Raw genomic sequence first — 21,954 nt, 5'->3', positions numbered from 1 at the left:
AAATAAATCTCAACAAAAAAGACGAGGGCTGTATCCCTTATAACCTGACGTAGTTACGGAGATTGTTTATTTCTCTCTCATTTTAATGGACTCTCACTTTGACGTAGACGTCATAAGGAAGCTGTGGCTCTGGCGACAGAACATAAGCCCTCCTTTTACCTTTGATGTTCGCACGATTGAAACAACGAGGCGTCTTGGCGGATCGGTCTTGTTTGTTGACAATGGGCCGTGGAGCAGTCCGGTGTGTTTCGGAATGAAAAACAAGCGCCCACAGAAGCGTTTGCCCTGCCCAGTGAACGGAAGACAGTCGTGTGGTGAGCGCATCGGAAGCCAGGCTGCTCTGGGAAGTGAGGAGGAGGCTGCTTGAGTCGAACATCAAGAACAACGCAGTTTCATACCAAGTCAACCGTCCGTTCAAACAACAGGTACATTTTGACGAAATCGTTTACATTCGTGTATGTATTTCTTTGCCGGCGAGCCGGGTGTAAGCGCTTGGCTGCGGCAAAACTACTTACTTAGGCCTGGGAACGGCCCTCTGCACTGAAGCGGCAGGAGGGAGCAGCACGCCGGGTCAGAAATTTCAGGAGAGTAGGAGGAGGCTGGGTCACCGGTGAAGGCGAGCCCGATGTCCACGCCTCCAGCCCGGCCTATGTAAAATTCTCTTTCGTTTCTGTCAACGCCTTACGGGTCACTTTGACGACCCAAGACTTCATTCAGTTCGTGTCAATAATGACTAAGCCGGCTAGTCTTGTGGCTAGCACGTTAGCCTCCACCGCCATGGCGAGCTGAGCTTTAACACCACGGTCCTTGCGTATGAGCTTTCCAGAGTATGAATGTGGACGTCTCCGAGTCTTTGTTGACGTGAGTGCTGCTTCTTTGCCCTTCACGGCTCACTTGGCCGCGGCGTACCTGCCTGGACCTGCTTGGCAGAAGTTAGCTTGCGAGATTGCATCACTTGGTGTCTATAACTGGCCCTAGTGTGGTGGAACAGCTGCGATTCACTTGTCTTATCACTTAAGGTCGAATCGCACACATGGCCACCATCATTGGCCACCATTAGCCATGTCCTATGTTATGACGTCATTCTTATAATAAATACATGACGAGATGTTGCAAGTGAGCGTGTATAAATAACTAGAATCCAGACTCAGAACCCCCACCCCCGGCCAAATTGGGGCCCCAGGCAATTTTATTTGAAGGCTCCCACCCCAACTCTCTCAAGCTAATCACAAATAAGGACCATACAACACGCCACTTGACAACATTTATTAACAATAAACCGTTAACAGCTGTTAATAAAGGCATGGCATCGTTATTTATGTAGTGCATTATGTGCTTCACATCACTAAAAACATTTAAAAGCAAAATACAACATCTAAAGGTAAACTAATTTGAAGACATTTAAGAACAAAGTAAAGACATTAAGTAATTTACTAAAAGTGCATACATTGCTAGGATTTGATTTTGGGGATAAAATAATGATAGGTATGGGGGGAGGGTAGTTTCTAATATGGATTTAGAAGCATTTACATTTGGGCCTAACTGCAGCATAACAGCTAAATGCTGATTCACTATTTTTATTTTGAACACAAGGCGCCACTAATAGACCCAAGTCTGCTGACCTCAGAACACTACTGGGTTTGTATTCCATGAGTATTTATTTATTGTATTCAGGGATTAAGACATTCAGTGACTTATAGAACAGCAGCATAATTTTACACCTGACTGTGCCAGTATAAAGTCTTTAGGACTAGTCACCGTGTCCCATTGCTGGTGAGCTATTTTAACAGCTGACCCATGGGCTACTCCTGTTGTTCTTGGGGCCAACAACTACCTGTTGGCAGCAAAAAAAAAATTAGGACAAATAATTAGAAATGCTTTTGTAAACAGGATTTACAAAAGAAAACAATCTATCGAAATGCAACATGTGTGTGTGGAAAGGCCGTTTCACCCTGATAATGCAGAAATAATTTTGAAAATTAGATGAAGCATTCCAGAGAAATTTAGTGTGGGGAAGAAAGGTTTTGTGTGATTTTGTCTTTTGAAAATCTGGTAAAAACAAAAACACCTTTCAATTTAGAGTAAACCAGTATAACTTCATTATTTCTCAATGATCTTGTTCTTCTACTCAGAGAATAATACCCTTCTACGCTTCACTGACAAGTTTCAGTTAAAAATATCCACCAAATTTTTGGGCAGGCCAAAATTCCTAGACGTTAACGGTTCAAAATTAGTGTCACGATTCAAAAGCTGACTCTTGCCCTATAACGGGTGCCCAAGTCCGCGCCCCAATCAAATGATCAGCTCATGAGCAAGCTCTGCAGAAGCCTGACAATGATCCTGATTATTTTATTCTGGTGTGTTGGAGGAGGGAAACATGGTAAATAGGCTATAGGGGCTCTTGAGGACTGGACTTGGGCACCCCTGCCCTTGTAGGTCCAATGTTATGCTAGTCTGTTAATATTTGCCCACCATAACCTGTCATCATATGTTGCACTTTGGTACATAGCAGATTCCTGATAATGCTCTAGTGTTGCTTCCTTGCTATTGTTACTGCAACATAAACCATTTCTCACTTGTCTGCTCTAACATCATTCTTAGAAATGTTGATTATTGTACTGCACTCGCGCGGTGATTTGTCACATCTAGTAGAAATTATTGCTGTATTTTTCTAGGTAACCTTTACGTTGAATTCAACCACCAAATTTGTTCAACTATCAGAACATTTCTTCTATAGAAATCAGTGGGAAAAATAGATGGTCAGATCCGGGGTCAAACTGTTGACTGTACTATTAACTAGCGTTTTTATTTAGCACACAAACCAGGTTACTTAAAGTTGACAAGAACAGTATAATAACTCTGCATTGACTGCTCATTCATCAAGTGTGACATTAAACTGATTCTAGTTCTGCGTCTTGGTGATGAAGTGCTGCTTCAAAGAGTGAAATTGTCTTCTGTGTGTCTATGTCTGAGGTTCTGCGTCTTCAGTTTTGAGGCTGTAAGAAAACAAGTGGGTGCTCACCTCATCACAACACACTAGCTGTAACAGGCGTCATGGCAATGGAAGCCCATTGGCCTTGTAGAACAATGGGGTAGGAGTGCAGTGGCTCAGTTGTATACAACCGTCTCTAAACGCAGCATTATCAACTAGTGTAACAATTAGATGTTAATGTATGCTCTTAGTACACTCAATAGTTAGACATTTTATCAAGACAGGTGGGAATGGTTATAATTTGTGAAAATAAACGGGGAAATGTCTCCACTAGCTATTCTTTTCGTCATGAACCTGTCAGGTACGCAAGACTACTTGTTCCATCTTAAATTTTAAGTGTCGTCAATAACCTGCCAGTGTCACAGAGCGTGTGAAATCTGATTGTTGCTGATCTAAGGTATTATTTTAAAGTAATGTAAGATAGAGATATTTCCCCCAAATATCATGTCCCAATCCACATAGTACTATGGCCATTTGACTCGATTGGAAATGTTGTCTTGTATATGTTGTTGAAGTGGGGCCATATGAAGATACTTTTTAGTATGGACCATTTTTCCTTGTATGTACAGCACATTGTGCAAGTTAAGAGGCTTTTTCAACAAAGTAGTGAGATTCCAGAGAGCCAACAGCCTGAGAAGGCTTTGTCCTCCAGGCTGGTTTTCAATGCAGGATCAAGACTCATTATTACTCCTCTGAAGAGTGGGACAGAAAGTAGATGTTCCCTTACCATATGACTAGATTTTGATTTTCATTTGGAGTTTTTTTTTTAGGTTGAATTTATTTATATTTCTTTTCACGGTGTTATACACTCTAAACTAAATAGGCACTGAAAAATGACTCATTCCTCACCACTAAAAATAACCCATTAAATGCCTTGTATCCCAGACAGTTTTTTTACTTGTCTTAAACAAACAGGTTTTCATAAACGTCAAGGTTCTTTATTTCCTCTTATGATTGCTTCTGCTCTTGCGGGTGCTTGGGTGCTTGTACTAAATAATTGCCAAGTAACAGGTTTGTTGTAAGATCAACGTGTACCAGTTAGTGCCACACCTCAATCAGATGCCTCCAATTTATTCTATTGGGGCAAAAAAAACAACAAGGTTGGTCTGTCTTGTTACATCTCCTTTAACCTTACGATCCTCAAATGAGTGACGGCGAACTAACGTTACATGTGGTATATAACCTGTTGTGACACGTTTTTTTTCTTTTTAAATCTATTTTTAATACATTTTTTTGAAAACTTCTTGGATGGTGGCCAATTTACTTGGGTGGCCCGCCATGTATTAACATGGTGTGGGAAAAATTTGATAACGTGTTTTTATTTTCAACAAATTAGTCATTTTTTTGGATTTCACGCAACAAATATTTTAGATTTAAAAATGAAATAAAACCAGTTCTAGCGGTGGTACTTTGAAGTTGAGCTTGAATGAATACTGTGCTGCAGTCCATGTGTTTAACGTAGTATTTTTGAACAACCTTAAAAACAGTGCCTATTTCCAGCTGAATACGTGACATGCTCATATGTGACATCACTCCCCCAGACACAAACGTGAAGTTGAAATAACAATGCCTTACTTCAAACTAAATTCTTTGTTTTATCAGCGATTGACCCACCAATGTACTGTCTTTTGGGTCACTATTTACAAGCAAAGAATTGTGACTACAAATTCCTTTGATATACGTTAATCATTTGTGTGTTCGTTTGAGTGGTGGTGCACACCAAGGAAGAACCACTATATTATATTATCATCCTTCGTGAGCAAGGACGTACACACAAGCAAACACAAACGTGAATCCTTGAAGTTTCACTTTGATTAGCAGTCTGACTTTTATGGCGCTCATTCTGATTTTCCTATGCCATTTTCCCCCTTTTATGTAGAATGGCGCTGGATATCTACGACTCTCAGTACCTGCTCATCCTTGTCCCATTGCTAGTCGTTGCCCTCCTCTTCCTCTTCTTCATGCTCTTCACAAAGGAAACCTCCTACGATGAGGTGCTGGCTCGGCAGAAACGTGACCTCAAGTTACCGCCATCCAAGCCAGATGCCCGCAAGAAGAACGAAAAGAAGAAGAGTAAGAAGAAGGAGAGTGCGAGCGTGGCAGGTGTAGGAGGTGGCGGAGGGGAGTCTGAAGAGGACCAAGGGGACTTTGAAGCAGCTGATGGTGGCCAAAGCTCCACCCCGGAGTTGTTGGTAGAGCCAGAACCAGTGGCTGCAGCACATCCTGTTCCACCAGCACATTCTACATTTGTGCCAGTTCCAGCATCAACAGAGGCTTCTGCTGGCTTGAGGGAGAGAAAGAAGAAAGAGAAAAAAGCTGCAAAGGCCGCTGCGACTGCAGCAGCTGCTACAGCAACATCTTCTTTTCCAGTGGAGCCAGAAGTAAACCGCTCCAAGGTGATGGGACACAAAGCTAAACCACCACTGGTTTCCAGCAAACAGCCCAGACCACCTTCTCCACAGCTTGAGATCCAGGTTCAAGTTACCCAAGCAGCTGCTGCGTGTCAACCTGCCCCACAGGCTTCCAAGAAGAAGGAGAAGAAGAAGCAAAAGTTGGAGCCAGGTTGGTTGCCACGAGAGCCATTTACAACAACATATTGTTTACCTTGCTTTGCAAGCTGAATTCTCGCGGTATTTGTGTGTTCACAAATTCCCGAGAATCCATCTTGTAACCAAGCCCACTGATTTTCACCAATGCGAACCACTGATGGTTTTGACCAATCACAAAGCAACATTGTGTTTACTTGCAACTGTGACAAAAACAACAAGCGCAGAGGCTGTGGGAAACAAACAAACAAACCTAACATGGCGACCCCGGTGGACAAATGCATGGATGCTGCAATTATCTGTTCTCACAGAATTACTCTGTTTCCTTTTTGAAGAACAGCTCGAGGCGCTTCGTGCATTTGCAGCTGGTAAAAATGTCTGTGCTCTTTTTTTTATTACGAAGATGACAACATTCACATCTTGTCGTGATTGGTCAAAAACAAAAGGCGGTTTGTAGGCAGACACAAGTTGCCACATCATCCAATCAGTTCAAAGTATTGTAAATAATGTCCCACCCAGTGATAATTTCGTCGACATAAAAATTTCGTCACGAAAATTTAACGAAAACTAAAATAGAAGCCATTCATTGAGACGAAAACAATACTAAAATTGACTGACAATTTTGTCAGTGACTAAAACAAAAATTAAAACAACACAGTGACGAAAATTCCAATCAGAAGGAATGAAACGCAGGTTGGAGAAAAGAACCACTGTTCAGTTTTCACTGCACTTTATTTAATGTTCAAACATGTTTACATTCATTATGCAACTGTAAGATTAATCTTAAGCAATTATGCACTTTTTTTTTTATTTGGGGGAAAACTAAGTTATATTATTATCTGTTCAACATGTTTCATTGAAACAATAAATGTCTTGCGTGTTGAAATGTCTGCTGAAGGAAAATATCTACTAAACTGTCAATTAATTCGACTAAAATTGTTATTTTTTCTTAGATTAAAATGGCTCTTTATTTTCGTCGACTAAAACTTTAATTTTAGTCAAAAGACTAACTAAAACTTTAATTAAAATTTCTTGTCATAATTCACACTGGTTCCCTTCTTTCCTGAGCAAATCACAGTGGAGCAATCCCAGTTTGATCTTGTGGAGAATTCCCTTGAGTGAATCAGAATGATCAATCTGGCTATCGCCAGGTTAAATACTGTTCTAATGCTTTTGAAATTAGTGGTAGTGTCTTGGAACTGGGATGGGCCAAAGGTGCATCAGCTACAGAAACAATGTGCCAGTATAACATACCCGCAATAAGTTAAACAAATAATTGTGCCCCCATCCCCAATTAGCCTATTAATTAAAAGTCCTGCCAAACCATACTGGTTGATGAAAAAGGCTTTAGATTGATTGACCTGGATTTTCAATCATAGGTAATCATGCAGTGATTTAATAAGCATTCTAGTCTAAATGTCTTCAAGTCAATTATATCTATTTGCAGTGAATGACCAGCAGCCAGCACTCATTAAAGTAGAGCAGGCGCCAGTTAAGAAGCAAGCTCCTCATGTGGCCGAAACTCCTCAAGTGGCTGAAACCAAAGTTCTCTCCAATGCAGCTCCAAGTGCTCCCAGTGGAAAGAAGGGCTTCAAGAAACAGAAGACTGAACCTGGTATTGATGAGACACTTTTCATGCGCTAAATTGTGTCTTGTGGGTACGCACTCAGACTGAGTTCTAAACGTTGTCAATGTCTTTTTTCCTCTGCCAATTCAGTTGAGCAGCCCCATGTTCTGACTGACTCAGCAGCTTCTACCAACCACCAGGCGGCCCACAATAATGATGTACCTGCGAAAGGAAAGAAACAGAAGAATGAGACTGACAAAGGTCAGAGCAGGCAAAACGAACTTCCCAAGCTCATTTGTATAAATACTTGAATTTATCCTGTAGTTCTATCTGATGCGTTTGCAGAGAACAAGGAGGTGAAGCTCAAGGAGCTGCTCTCAGGGCTGTCCTCAATCACCCTCTCTGAAGCTGAGGCTATCAACTTGATTGCTGTCCTCCGACAGAAGAACCCAAGCGCGGTAGATGCCTGGCGCAAAGTGAGAGAATAAACAAGTGTTGGATTTGCAGTATGAAAATGAGAGGAAATCTAAAAAGTTGTTCTTTTCATGCCGTCTTCCCCAACCAGTCTGTTGCTAAATCTGATCCAGCTGCTCAGGAACAAGTGCGTCTCCTAACCACGCTTCAAGAGGAGGCATCCATTGCTAAGGATAAAGTCAAACAACTCAACCAGGTTGATATCCCCATCCTCCATCTCTTACATCACATCATAGATAATTTATATCAACTCAGTGAGAGATGTCAAATAGTTATGAAAAGCAACTGTGGTATTGGCATACTGTTGCATCAAGTACAGGTACCAAAACCGAACCAACATTTTTAGCCAGCAATGGGGTAGCATAGCTGCGCAAGCAATAAAATAAATTGATAAAAAATAAAAGTAGTAAACAGCTCAGTGTAATGGATACTCAAGTAAAAGAAAAAAGTATGCTGTCTCAAAACTACTCTGGCAAGTAATAGTAGCATGTTACTACACACCGCTGGTGATTATTGATTATATGAACACATTTTGTTTCAAACTGAATTTGAAATGGGGTGCAAAGTGAGGATAGTATATATTTTTTCTCTATTACCAGTCACCATGACATCAATAGAACCATCCAAACCACATAATTGTCTGTTCCCTATTGAAATAGTCTGCTAACTAACACATTGATGGACTAACAAACTAAAATACAAAGCTTCTCTGGATTGTTTTAAGTTTTTACTAGTTTAGCCTTTGTAGAGGTCTATGATAAAACTTTAGCCTTCTCATGATATATGATCATAACATTGCTAAAACAAAACTTTTGGTGGCCCATGATTGTTTATGTAATACCGAGTACATTTAAGAAGATCAGTAGCACACACAAAGGTGAATACCCAAACTGATTTAAACTGTCTTTACTTGATGTAACAGTTTTTAACTTCTCCCTGTCTTGCGGCTGTGCTTCAGGAGCTCCAGGTTTCGAAGCAGAAGACGGGCAGAGTGGAAGCCATGCTGCGAGAGCAGTGTTCAGCAATGGAGAAAGAACTGGCAGGCATGCAGGTCAAAGCACAAGGAAGCTACCAAGAGCTCCAGACCATGCAGATCAAGGTGTGTGTGTGAGGGATTTATTAAACCATTATTCCTTCCAGGTTATCATACTATCATGGCAGTTGTGTGTTAACATCCAGTGTTGAGAGGATTACTTTAAAAAAGTTTTCCAATAAAGCAATGCAACTTGATTACTTTTTAATTACTTTTCCATTACTCCAACACCAAATATGCCAATGAAGACAAATGCCACTACAATATATATTTCTATATATTTTTTTCTGTGTTCCGAACATTTGATATGTATCGTTTTGTAACAAGAGAGGAAGCTGGAGCACTCTTCAAATTCTCAGAACTGTTAGCAGGCGTGGTAACCATTTGTCCACTTTGCTATAGATGGGTGGGCGAATTGATTGGTTTAAGGCTATGATAAAATATGAAAATAAATCAAATAAAATGAGTATGGTCCATTAGTCACCTCTCAAAACCCTTTCCTCTGTACACACATTTCAGAATATTGCAGCGACGACCATGCGACTAGCATCAATGGAGTTATACATACGATGACAATATATCCAATTGTTGTGCTGAGGGCTCAGACAACCTGGCCTGTCCTCATGTGAAATTTTAATCCTGTGAAATTACAAAATGTACCTGTAATCGCAGTACTTTTATTTTCTGTAACGGAATTGTTTTGTGTCCTGATTACATAACGTACAAGCATTCCATTACTCCCCACGAATGGTTTCATCAATGCTTATGTAGGAAACCAATGCATTTTGAAGCCATTGGAACCTTGATGTCTGATCATGACCTACTTTTCTTTGTGTCACTGTGTGCAGTTCCAGCAGGTCAGAGAACAACTGGAGAGTCAGATCACTCGACTACAGCAGGAGAATGGCATCCTGCGGGATGCAGTCAGCACAGCCACCAACCAGATGGAGAGCAAGTGAGTGCTGCACCACAGTGATTCAGCTCTTCAACCATAACATCACTATAAGATTTTTTTACATCTTGCCATACTACAGCAGTTTTTTTCCCATAAAAATCATTTGTGCATGTGCCCTTGTTTCTGTTGCTCAACAGGAATACGGCCGAGATGAACAAACTGCGTTCCGATTATGCGGCGCTGATGATAGAGTTAGCGGACAACAATGGCAAGCTGCAACAGGAGGAGCACCAGAGGAAGTCGCTGGAGGTCAGCTACAAGCAGAACGTGTCTCAGCTGGAGGTACGCTGAGCCAGAGGCACCTTGTTTATATTTACCCTGGTCCATCTCTTAAAAGCACAAAGCTCCTCAGCATACCACCAAGCTTTGTGTGTCTTTCATGGGTGTGGCATTATTGCCAAAAGAATGGGAGGAGGTTGTAGTGGAAGTCCAGGGGTGGGGTGTGGGAACCAGAACATATTTAGGGAGGGTGTGTTGCCTTTGGAGGCTTTTGTCCATGTAATAACACTAACATCCTGTTTGACATGTAGATTAGTCTTTCCCGTGTTTTTATTAACTGCAATCAAAGATTGTGCTTCGTTCACCGTGGGTATGTCTTGGCTAAGAAGCTAAAAGTCAGAGCAAGAGTTTGGAATGTATTGTGTATAATGTAATGTATGAATATAAATAATGGAATGTTAATGTGAAGGCGTATTGAGACATCAAGCTGTATCATGTTAAATGAGTATAATAATGTGTAATGTATATTTAGTCGGATCTGTCATTGTTTTTAAATAATGGAGCTTTTTTTTTCTTTTTCCTTTCCTTTTTTTTTTTTGTGATGTTTTGTTGTTGTTTTTAAAATCCCCAGGCCCAACTGCAAGACGCTAAGCGGCGCTGGGAGGAACTGCAAAACTTCCTTCATAGTGTCAATGCCGAGCGAGAACAACTTCAGGCCTCTAAGCAAGGTGCTAAGTCATCTCACTCACATAATCCATACTCCAGAATTGCTTAGGCACAAGGAATAACCAATATGGTTTGTGTGTGTGGGGATGGGGTGTAGAACTCCACAATCAGCTGCTGACAGCGGAGAATGAGATGAACACTAAGAATAAAGAGTTTCAGACCCTCCATAGCAGCCTGACTGAAGCCATGGTCTCTAAGGAGAGACTGGAGCAAAGAGTGATGGAGCTGCTGGAGGTGTCCCAGCACAGTATCTCTGATGATTCTATGCAGGTTCGTGCTCAGGTAGGGCACCCATAATCAAGCTTTGAAGAAAAAAAATCTAATCTGGGGAATGAGATTGATTCTCTTCATTGGGAATTGGCAGTTGTGCTAAAGGTGCTTCTCTTCCCTCTAGTGTTGTTCCGATACCATTTTTTGGCCCCCGATTCCGATACCCAGTTTTGCGGTATCGGCCAATGCCGATACCATACTGATACCTAGGTTGTTTTTTTTTCTCAACATGAAAAAGCTGTCCTCCCATTGGTTCAAAGCATTCAAGGGCCAACAGGATATCTTGGCTTGACATGAGCAAGGCGCAAGATGCTGCATCCAAAGTCCTATATTAGCATCGTAAATAATGGTATTGGCATGTTACTTGTTAGTACTCACCGATATCACTGTTTTAATACAGTTTTGGGGCCTCTGCCGATACCGGTATCGGAACAACACTACTTCTGCTGATTACATGATGCAGTGCACAACCACTTGATGCCTTTTCATACCAGTGTCTTTAACAGGAGCTCATGAATGAAAACAAAGGTCTTCAAGCCCAAAAGGAAACCCTGCAAGCACAAAATGAGAACCTACATGCCCAGATCTCAACACAGGTATAGGCCCACTAGTACTTGCGCTCATCATTAGATACCCACTTCCATAGCTGAGAGTGTAATTAGGCTAATGAGATTTCTGTCTTTCCCTATTTAGGTCAGCCATGTCTCCCACCTTGAGGAGCTACAGAAACTGTGAGACCATTTTTCTCTTTGTTTTGCAGTTGTAGTGGTTTTATTCAGTGCTTTTCCTCATGTATTCACATATGTACCAATTTTATCCAGACTGGCTGACAAGGAGTTGCAGAGAAAGAGCCTGGAGGATTCTTTGAATGCTGAACGGAGCAGCGGAGCCAGTCGAGAAACTAACATGCAGGTCTAGCACCACCTGCAGAAACTTGTACTCTTATTTGTAATTAGTCAATCAATTTAATACTGTTTCATTGATATTTCACAGGCCTTGCACAATGACAACATGTCACTCAAGGCAGAGACTCATAATTTTCGGGCACAGATTGCTGATCAGGTATGTATCTAAATTGTTTTTGTGAATGTTCCTGTGTTTGACACAACCCCATCTATCTTGACATTCCACCCATGCAGACTGCCTCCCTGCTGGCTTTCGAACAGATCCAGAGGAGGTGTGTACAAATCAAAGCCTACCTATGAGAAAACAATATATTTGTGGAAAGTTAGTCATGGTTTGTTGCACAATGATACATTATTGATAATATTTATAAACACCATTCTGTCTCCATCCAGTGTACATGAGAAAGAGGAGAACATGAAAACTGTAGAGAGCCTACTGGAGAAGGGGCTGATCGAAGTAGCCAACAAGGAGGAGGAACTTCAGGTGGCACTTTTCCCTTCACAAAGTTTGACTGACATCAGCATTAGGGGTTCAGTTTTTCATTGACAGCTTTATTATTCTCTTATTTCGTTCCCTAATTCAGACTGTGAGAGAGGAGAATAATGCGCTAAAACAACAATTGGTGGCCCTTCAAGGAAAAGTGGCTGATCAGGTGAGTTCTCAATCTGTGACTGCTTTAGTAGCCAAGGGCACGAGGCAAGACGGGCTCCGTACTGAAGGGGGAGGATCATAAAACTACGAGACAAAAGTCATATTACAAGAACCAAAGTTTTTATGAGGAGAAACTGTGCTAATGTTCCAGGATACATTATTTTATCTGGGATGTTTTTTGTTTGTTTTTTAAACCGTCAAAGCCGTTCGGTTTGTTTTAGTTAGTTCCAATAACAGTAATAGTAATGAATAATAATGCTGTGAACATACTTTCACTTTTAACCTAACTAGACAAGACATAATTACCTACCTGAAAACCTTTAGCACAAAATTGAGACATGAGCCAAACAATAGATTTTGTGAACCTTACCACCCTCATATAAATAGTCCAATGCAAATTAGGATATTTTTATTTGCCTTGTTACCCCATTTTTCCCACCTTAATCTGATCAGGTTATGCTCATCTCCCTTAATTGCAGGTATCATCAGAGTCAATTGTGCAAGAACTGCATAGCAAGTAAGACTTATTATGTTTGTGGTATGTGGTTGGATTTTGGATTTGTGTGAAATATTTCATATGCAGTGAGTTGATTCTGCGTGGGATATAAAAAATGTTTTAATGCACATGGCATATTAAACATTGACCCACCAATTAGATGGAGGGCAAAGGGGGACATAATTGCAGATGACATTAGCCCATGATTATGTACCAAAGTCACATTTGAGCCACAATGGTGTACCAAAGAAACAAATATAAATTGTAGTGTTAATTTTGCTTTATAGGATCCAAGAGAGGGATTTGAAGCTGAAGTCAATGGAGGACAGTCTGCACGCAGCACAACACAGCTACTCAGCCAAAGCACAGACTGTTGAGGTGTGAAATTTATCTGCTTTATATGTCAAAATGCACAATGTTCCTCGTGTCCCAGTTGCTATATTTTCTAGGTCTTGGGGGGAAAGTCGGCTAAATCAACCACCAAAATTGGTTAGCACAAGAGTTTTTCCCTCAAAACTGTAACTTTAAAACCATATTTACGATGCCCAGAACCCCATCTGTTTAGCCGTGTTTCCTGCACGAGCATTTGTTGCAGACTGACTCATTCACTCAGTCAGTGTGGACTTCTTGGACTAATAATCAAAGATCCTGAAGTCTATATTTACCAAACTTAAGTGTTATCTGTAGAGGCATCCTTATCACTGTCATCCATTATGCCAGTGAATTGGGGCTGTGGTACGATTACAGACAGCCCTACTATTTTCCCAGGTATAGTTCTCTGAAGCCATTTTTGTCTCTCAGGCTCTGGAGCAGCAGTTTGCTGCCCTGCAGGTAGAGATAGAGCAGCTGAGACTGAAGGAGCCATCAGAAGAGCTCAACAGATTGTATACCCAGCTCCAAGTACTCCAAGAACAGTAAGCAAACCTTCCCACACAGTGGCATTCACATTTGTGTACCAGTCAGACCTCAATAAACACGATTGTCATCTCATCCACAGGCTCGTTGCAAAAGACCACGAGATTCAGCACCTACAGACTGAGCTGAGAGAAAAGTTTGAGAAGGCACAGCAACAGGTGAGTGAGTCCAGAGAGAATTCCTTGTGATTCACCCAAAAAAGACGAGCTTGGTCTTTCAACTCACCTCTTCTCTACATCAGACTGTTAGTGCAGTACCAAGCCCAGAGCTTCTAACAGCGTGAGTTGGGTTTCGTGCTCAATCATATTTTTTTTTTAACTGAGAAAAAAAATGCAGTTAGGTGTTTTAATGCTCATCATACAGGGCCGGTTGCTATGTCTCACAGGTTGTCAGAGAAGGAGAAGCACGTTACAGAACTGCAGAGTGAGCTGTGTGAGCTCAAAGAATCTCTGGAGCTTCACAGAAAGAAGAACAATGTAGGTTTTCCTGCCAAGAAAACTATAAACACTGATTTGTGTGATGTGTCCCTCTTACCTGCACCCACCCCTACTGTGGAGTTGCTCACTGCACACATCAGTTGCCCACTGCTGGCTACCATCCCGTAGTGTCATTTTGCTTGCTTCCTGTTCTCCCCCCTCAAACTGCAATCCTTTGGTTGTCTTTACCAGTACGATTGCACACATCAGGGAAGATTGCATAACAGGGCTTCCATCTTACTCTTTATATGCGCACTATTGACCAGGACTACTCTTGTGAGCTGATTCAGAGATGTTTTGGATTGCTGCTTTTGTTTGGGTAAAAACAAAAAACACATTTATGGACTTTTTGTGGTTTGGGGGGTTCAGACATTATATATTATACTGAACAACAGTACTTTATTTATTTATTTATTATATATATATATAGGTATGCAGTACTCTCTAAACCATCTCAATTAATTCTACACAGTATTGTGACCCAAATGTAGTTGAATGCTCTAGGTGGGAGCACAGCAGAAATGATTAAAATCAGAAATGCATCCAGTATGCCCTTGACTATCCACGGTGTGTTTAAAGCTCACTGAATGGCTTTTCCCTGAGGCTGAACTGAACGTAGAATCTCTTTGGAACTGACCAAAACAGGAGCTCCGGGAGAAAAACTGGATTGCAATGGAAGCTCTGTCAGCCACCGAGTCCATGCTTCAAGGAAAACTCAGCAAAGCTATCAAGGTTCGACATCCGATCTCAGTTTAATTCACTCTCTAGATCCAATCTGATGCATCCCCCCAAAATTACTATTTTTCTTCTGCCATAATTGATCGAGTAAGATGTTTTCCACCAACCATAACAAACCTGCATACTCATTTAGCTTGCCTTTTTCCTCTCACGACATGCTTGGCCTCGAGTTGCCAATTGGCTCTATGGCGAGTTGCGAAGCTGTGCTACTCATCTTAAATGAATTACTTTTACATCAGTGTCATATTTTGCTTGGGGATAATCCTTTTGAACATCAATAAAACCTAACATCTACCTCTTGGTGCAAAGATCAGGCGGATGAGTGTGCAGGTGTGAATGTGATGTCATCCTCTTGCTTGCTTGTCTATTTGTCCTTCGTCTCATTTGTAGCATGTTCTTGTTCCATTTGTCCTGTCCACATATTATGTGCTTATCATGCAGTTATATTGTCATGGTAGGTTTGATACGTTTAAATGATCCAAAAGGAAATTGAAGTCACGAATGGAAGTGAAATGTGTCACTTAGCAATCCAATGTAATAAGGATTCCACACACTTTATTCTCATACAGTAAGTAAGTCCTAATACTTGTGCAACAAAATTATAACAGAATAAGATTAATATGATACAACGATAGGGGAGGTGCTTTTTTTTTTTGTTTCAACATGTGCAGACATGCAATCATCAATGCAATCTGTAGCAGAATGAAAATGCAACAGTCTTGAATTGCACATATTTACAAGTTCATTTGACAAAATGAATTGGGATGAATAGGCACGGGGGCTCATATAAGGGGGCCTATATGGTTATAGTGTTGTATAAAAATCAGTAAACTGCTGTACAAGGACTGCTGATGGTTCATGCATCTTGCTTTTTAACATTATGCACATATCGTATAATGGCATACAAGTGTGAAAAGTTAACCGCTGTATAGTAAAACACACCATACTGAGTAGTGTCACTATGTGCATGCATGCATGCAGGTTTGACCTTTGTTTGTTGGCTTTTTTCTGTATTTCTTATGTGCTACTCAATACACTTGCTGCGATTGAAACTATAAGAGAGAGGTGAGAAAGAAGTGCAATTGTACACCACTGCAACCAACTAGACGAATACAATAATAAACATTTAATTATTTATTGGCAATCGAAATTATCTTTTGTGAAGGTAGATTTGTTGTTACCCTTACATGGATCTCATTTGAATCGTGCTGGTGTATCTAGGGGCGCACTCGCACTAGGCCCATTGTACCATGCCCAGCACGCTCGCTGCTAAAGTCTGGTAGTGTGAGCGCAATCGATCCGCGCCCGAGTACAGTTCGGAAGTAATGGCCCTAGTGCGAGTGCGCCCTAAGAATGTGTCCAGAAAGTATGGTTGTAGCTCTGTTACAAAAAGACAAGAGTGGGCAACTCGACAGCTATTCTATTTAGAGTTTGAGTAATGTGCATATTTTTGCCACCACCCCCTCACAGCAAGGAAGGGCATGTGCTAAACCGACACTGCAGCTGCCACCTCAGTACATGTGTACAGCAGACAACCTGCAACTAGGGTGATCCTTTGCAGCTGCGCCATACTGTCATTGCGTGTATGATGAAGATGTCGTTACACACTTTCCTTAAGGCCTGACACTAGTGCATGATGCTGGTTTATTGTTAAGAGTGGTCTTTCTATTCTTGAGTTCAAATGTGTGTTTGGTATGCTTTCAGGGGTAATGGAAAAAGGGCGCTCTGAATCTGACAGTGTAGGTGTGATGGAATTTACTGGGCTTTCTCATTGAATCAGGACTTCAATGCAAAGTTTAGACCAAACACAAAACGCCACGTCGCCCCACGTGTCTCGTAACGTTCGGTCTGACCACAGCATAATTCTGGATAAAACATCACAGCGGGAAATTCTAGTGACTGTGATAAGCATGGGGGGTACCACAAGTTGGAACTGTTTGAGGAAATGCCATGCATTACCGTATTTACTTTCAACAATGTCACTTTAGTGATCTTAAAAGAAATGAATCCAATACTAGAGACCCCGCCCCCAAGTATTTTGACTGAGAAAAGCATATATCCAAAGGAGCAATACGTGTATTTCATTCGTTTGAGTTAGAATTCTTGCAATGGTGTACGTGCAATGAGTGGATTCATAATGTGATTGTGAGCCACAAGATAAAGCTATACTCAAAATATTTCTACTTTTCTGTCCTTTTCCATACCTCTCCCTTTATTGACCTTGTAGGAAAACCAGGCAACACTGGCATTGTCTGAGGCTGAGTGTCGCAATTTTCTGCATAGACTTTTGCCCAACGTGCCTCTGCCCAACGAGCAAGTATGCAATGACACCATTCTTATCAACACCTCCTCATCCTCCTGCTATTGTGACAAACACTTCTTTCATGTTGTAGAATCATCAGAAGTGGCTCTGCAGTTTTGAGAAAAACGTCACAGAGAGTTCAGCTGCACAATCTACCCATTTATCAGGGTGTCCCGAGGTAGATGTCCAACACAATGGTCTTCATGTGATATAATATAACATACAGAGGTGTTACAGTATTGTTGTTTCTTTTCCCCTGCCAGGACCTGTCCAAGAAGCTGAAAGAAGCTGAGGATGCCCAAAGGGTTCTACAGGTTGACTGTGAGACGTACAAGAAAGTTTTAGCAGAAACGGTAAATTCATATTTTGTTTACTCACATCTGTGCTGCGGGCTTCAAACTGTTGTGTTTGCTATGTCCACAGGAGGGCATCCTACAGCGCCTCCAGAGCAGTGTGGAGCAGGAAGAGTCAAGATGGAAGGTGAAGGTGGAGCTATCGCAGGTCGAGCTGAGAGAGGTGTGCATTTACTTTGTTAGCTGGAGATGCCATCTTTCAAATATTGCCCGCACACAAGGGGCGAAATTGCCTGTACTGCTCTAAATATATTTTGGAAAATTAACCAATGAAAATCAGACATAGCCAGGGTCATACATTTTTTTAAATGTCTTTAAAAAAAATTGACCATAGAGAAATGCTAAAGATTGAGAATATTTTAGACCATAGGGAGATTTTAAAGTAAAATGTAAAATGAAAAGGTATTGTTTGGTGATACATTGTGTACTGCACTGAACATGGACCAGAGACAAGTATGTTAACTCCGAATGCCATCCATTAAAAAAAAAAAAAGAAGAACTTCTTGAGTTCCAGCCATCAGCACATGAGTGGAAGGATCTAACACAGACCATCTAGAGAAGGCACCTTTCAAACCCGAGACTAGAATAATTTGATCAAGAGGACCTCGCCGAAATACCTGTTGACAGTTGCAGAAAAATCTTTTTGATTGCCGTTAATGCGTCAATGAGTTCTGCGCCAAATTTTAAAATACATTCAATTAAGCGTACCGTTATATTTGTCCAGGTTTCATTAGTTACTTTTTAAGATGATTCTGTTACCAACAATTTTGTTGACCCGTGTTGATAATTCTCTTTTACCCTAGATGAGCCAGAAAGTCACAACACTGGAGCAGGAGATTGAGAGACTAAGTGATGGAGCGGAGTTGGAAAATGTGAGTCCTTTTGAAGTTAACTTTGTTCTTGATGGTGCCATTGTTAAATTGTTTTTTTCGATCTTTAGTTGAGAAGAGAAAAGGAGCACTTGGAGTCAGAGTTGGAAAGGGCAGAGCGTGAGAGTGCCACAAACGTGACAGAGGTCCGAGAGGTAAGCAAAAGCTGCGTAGTGTGAGCCACTGCATTCGTTTGGTTGCTAAAGGATGAGCGATGGTTTGGTTTCTTGTTGATGGGGTTGCGTGTGTTTAATTCTTCCATGGCTGTCACTTGAAACCACATGCAAACTCCTCATGTCCAAGTATTTTTGAACTGCAAGTCCTACCAGACTAGAGACCCATTTGACAGTTTCACACTGAATGTGATCCAATGCGTCCTCAGTGTACCACAATCTGTTGTAGATGCCTTTTTAGGCAGATCACATCACACCAGTGACTCTGGACTGTTTTTAGGTCCCAGTAAACACACCCTCTCAAACTTAATTTCAGCTCAAAGATCTGTTGACTGAATTGCAGACCAGACTTGATGGCTCATATACAGAAGCCATCAGGCAGAATGAGGAGCTGAATTTGGTAAGAGTTATTTGCTAGAGATCCTTTTAAACAAACCTTCTCCTGTCGCACTCAGGATGGTTTCAGTCGGTCGTCATTCATAACCTCACTATCTTGCCCTCTCTGCATGATGCGGTTCATTTGGTCAACATCGAGTTTTCTATTGAAGAGACGTAAATGTTCATGTGTGTCAAAAGAGGGGCTATGAATGGTGACTCACAATTACCCCCTTACAAAACTAACCCTTCCCTTTCAAAGCAGTCAAGGTGTTTCATCTTTTACTGGTCTGGTGCCTAATAAATGGATTACTCATGTACCTTTCACAATTTTATCATAGATCTTTAAGCTGCACACTGTCATCCAATTCTCATTTCTCTCATTGGCTTTGTTGATCATTCTGCCATCATCATGGGTTGCTGTCAGTCGCGCCAAGATTCTGTTTAGAAGTACAAAGAACTCGTAGTACACCAGTCATGAAAACAAATAGAACCTCATTTTAGTTTAATAAATGTAATGATGTTTGCACCAATATAGCCAATTTGAAACAAAATGTTGTGGTTTATGACATGGGAACTAATACATTGATACAATAAGCTGACTGTGTTTTTGACTTAAAGTTGAAGACTCAGCTCACAGTGACCCTATCCAAACTGGAGGCGGAAGAGAATGAGAGGCAGCAGGTGGCAGGTGATCTCTATAAGGTAAGAATGATCTCAAGACAAATTTGCATTGTGACAGATGTTAAACTGCTAGCTTTTTCATGGGATCCTCTTATTTTGTAACGCAGGCCCAGCAATCTTTGGACCTGATCCAAGGGGAGCTCTCCAAAGTGACAGCCAACGCTGATGGCCTGATAGAGAACAGCAGTTTGTCCTCACAGAGAGTAAGTTGCTGCTTTCCGTGGATACTGATGAACAAGTGCTCATGTCGTTTTTTTGTTTTTGTTTTTTTGGTCGCTCGCATTCTGTCTGACCGCTGAATTAGAAGCCTATATTTCCTGAAAATTCCAAATTGCATGACCTTTGTGGCAGTCAACTAGATATTTCACTCTCAATTTCTTCGCTAATTGCAATTGCAATTCTAAACCAGCAATTGTGTGTTCATCAGGAAGAGCTTGACAGAAATGAAAAGATGACTGCAGGACTCAACCAAACAGTCTGGGATTTGCAGCAGCTGCTACAAAGGGTTAGCCGACAACTCACCAAGGATGCAGTAAGACCCCTTTTATTGTCTTTATAGATTTGTATTTATTGTTTAACATGACACTTGGGGGGGAAAAAAAGAATCTTAGGTTGCTGACTTGTAGATGTACATTTGGGCTTTTATCCAGGAGGCTGATAGAGATGTGTTGAAGCTATAGCACGCAGAAGAAAGACGGACATGCAGCCATCCAGACCGCACTACAGAGACATCACGACCATGTCACATCCGCTGTCAAAACAAGGGAACAGGCTGAGGTTTACTGTTGATACCAAGCACTCCACTTTCACCACGACTCCACTCCCATCACATTCCTCTACAGGAACAGCATCACAGCTTCATTTTTATCACAACTTCATTTTTATCATAACCTTGTTCCATTGAGCATCGTCGACTCAATCTGTATTGATCAATCAGTCTTTGAATACTGCATTAGTTATTTACATGTCGCGCACACGTCAACTTAACAGTTTTTTTCTTCAGTCTTTTTTTCTTAAATTAAAAAATATGTATTGTTTTATTGTACTGAGTTATGGCACATTGATCTGTTTTCCTCTTCACTGGTTGTGTATCATTAGACGCTTAAGAATACATACATTTGGAGGGAGTTTGAGATGTATATCAGTAACTGCATGAGAGTAGTATGGCGATGCAGGAGGCTATTTTAAGCGTGGAAAGAGAAGACGAGGTCAAAAGTGTACAGGTTTTAATTCTACTGTTAAGGACTCGAGAGTGTCCCCTATCTGTAATCAACACTTGCTATATTGTTGGCTAAATTCATTAACACTGAAGAGTTTGTTCTTTTTGTAACAGGTGATGTTAATAAAAGGGATGCTTGATAAATATGTTAAGCGTCGCGGTGCCTTTCTGTCATTGCACATCATCTTCCCTGCCAGAAGGGGTCACCACATTTCTGAATGCATTTAAGGTTTTAAAAACCTAGCTTTATGAGTATTCAGTATTATATAAGTGTGATACCTGACTGTACATTATGTGGGTTTTCTGTTGGTCAATTTTCATAAAGTGAGTTTTGCTGGAAAATGTAAGCACATCCATCCATTTTCAGTAGCACTTGCACTCATTTGGGACATGGATGAGGTGTTGCCTATCCCAGCTGGAGAGAAAAAAAACATGCAAATCAATTTTTGGGAACAAACTCCACAGAGGACGGCCTGAGATGAGAATCATACGTGGGACCTCTTGACTGAGAGACAGACATGCCAACCAATTAGTAGGCTGCGCCGTGCTGCCCAAATGCTAGAACAAAGTGTTTTAATGTTGAGTACATCAGTCGCTAACATGAAAGGGTGGATGCGAGGGAAGCTTACAAAGTACAATTAGTGAGTCATGGTGTATAGTACGTGCGGTAAATTGTGTGTAATCTTTGACTACAAAAGGACATCAGGACGCACAGTTAAAGAAGTAGCGTTGATCCTCATTGGGTGTCTTTGGAATGTTTCTATTTATCTTCTGCAGTTTTTAGGTTTTTTTTCAAAAGAATCAAGCAATTAAAAAGTGTTCCAACAACAGTACTGTTGTGTTGACTAGCCTGGGTGGGCGGCCAGGGGCGCACGCAACATGGGATCAGCACATTCCTTACATTCTCCCACACTGTCATGCTGCAGTCAGCTGATTGCAGATCTGTCTTTTGCCTTCATGGAAAACTCTCGAAGGAACTTGTGCCTCTGGGTCTTCACTGACAATGCATTTGAAC

General features: G+C 41.2%; 1 protein-coding gene across 5 annotated transcripts; it reads left to right on the top strand.

Annotated features, from left to right (window-relative positions):
- Window positions 1-181: 181 nt before the first annotated feature.
- Window positions 182-21,085, top strand: ktn1 (kinectin 1). Of its 5 annotated transcripts, none has more exons than XM_086094216.1 (36): window positions 182-425; window positions 4,872-5,554; window positions 6,986-7,153; window positions 7,256-7,366; window positions 7,451-7,581; window positions 7,671-7,775; window positions 8,538-8,678; window positions 9,461-9,567; window positions 9,705-9,849; window positions 10,418-10,514; window positions 10,610-10,782; window positions 11,289-11,378; window positions 11,476-11,513; window positions 11,604-11,694; window positions 11,776-11,844; window positions 11,922-11,959; window positions 12,081-12,171; window positions 12,272-12,340; window positions 12,819-12,856; window positions 13,123-13,213; window positions 13,637-13,749; window positions 13,833-13,908; window positions 13,992-14,029; window positions 14,136-14,226; window positions 14,872-14,958; window positions 17,192-17,281; window positions 17,358-17,444; window positions 17,530-17,619; window positions 17,690-17,782; window positions 18,423-18,491; window positions 18,560-18,643; window positions 18,978-19,061; window positions 19,658-19,741; window positions 19,828-19,923; window positions 20,148-20,253; window positions 20,360-21,085. In XM_086094216.1, the coding sequence occupies exons 2-36, from the start codon at window positions 4,873-4,875 to the stop codon at window positions 20,398-20,400; spliced, it is 3,804 nt and encodes a 1,267-aa protein (XP_085950342.1). In that variant the 5' UTR covers window positions 182-425; window position 4,872; the 3' UTR covers window positions 20,401-21,085. The 5 variants fall into 5 exon arrangements, with proteins under 5 accessions (XP_085950342.1, XP_085950340.1, XP_085950341.1 ...); XM_086094214.1 differs by having other exon boundaries at window positions 183-425; window positions 10,610-10,794; XM_086094215.1 differs by having other exon boundaries at window positions 184-425; window positions 10,610-10,794; window positions 20,148-20,252; window positions 20,371-21,085.
- Window positions 21,086-21,954: the final 869 nt, after the last annotated feature.

This window comes from Leptonotus elevatus, chromosome 14, assembly GCF_054856555.1.
Source record: "Leptonotus elevatus isolate MCC_2025b chromosome 14, RoL_Lele_1.0, whole genome shotgun sequence".
NCBI classification, from domain to species: Eukaryota; Metazoa; Chordata; class Actinopteri; order Syngnathiformes; family Syngnathidae; genus Leptonotus; species Leptonotus elevatus.
The sequence above is the reverse complement of the archived record's forward strand: the minus strand, read 5'-3'. Positions and strand labels throughout refer to the sequence as shown.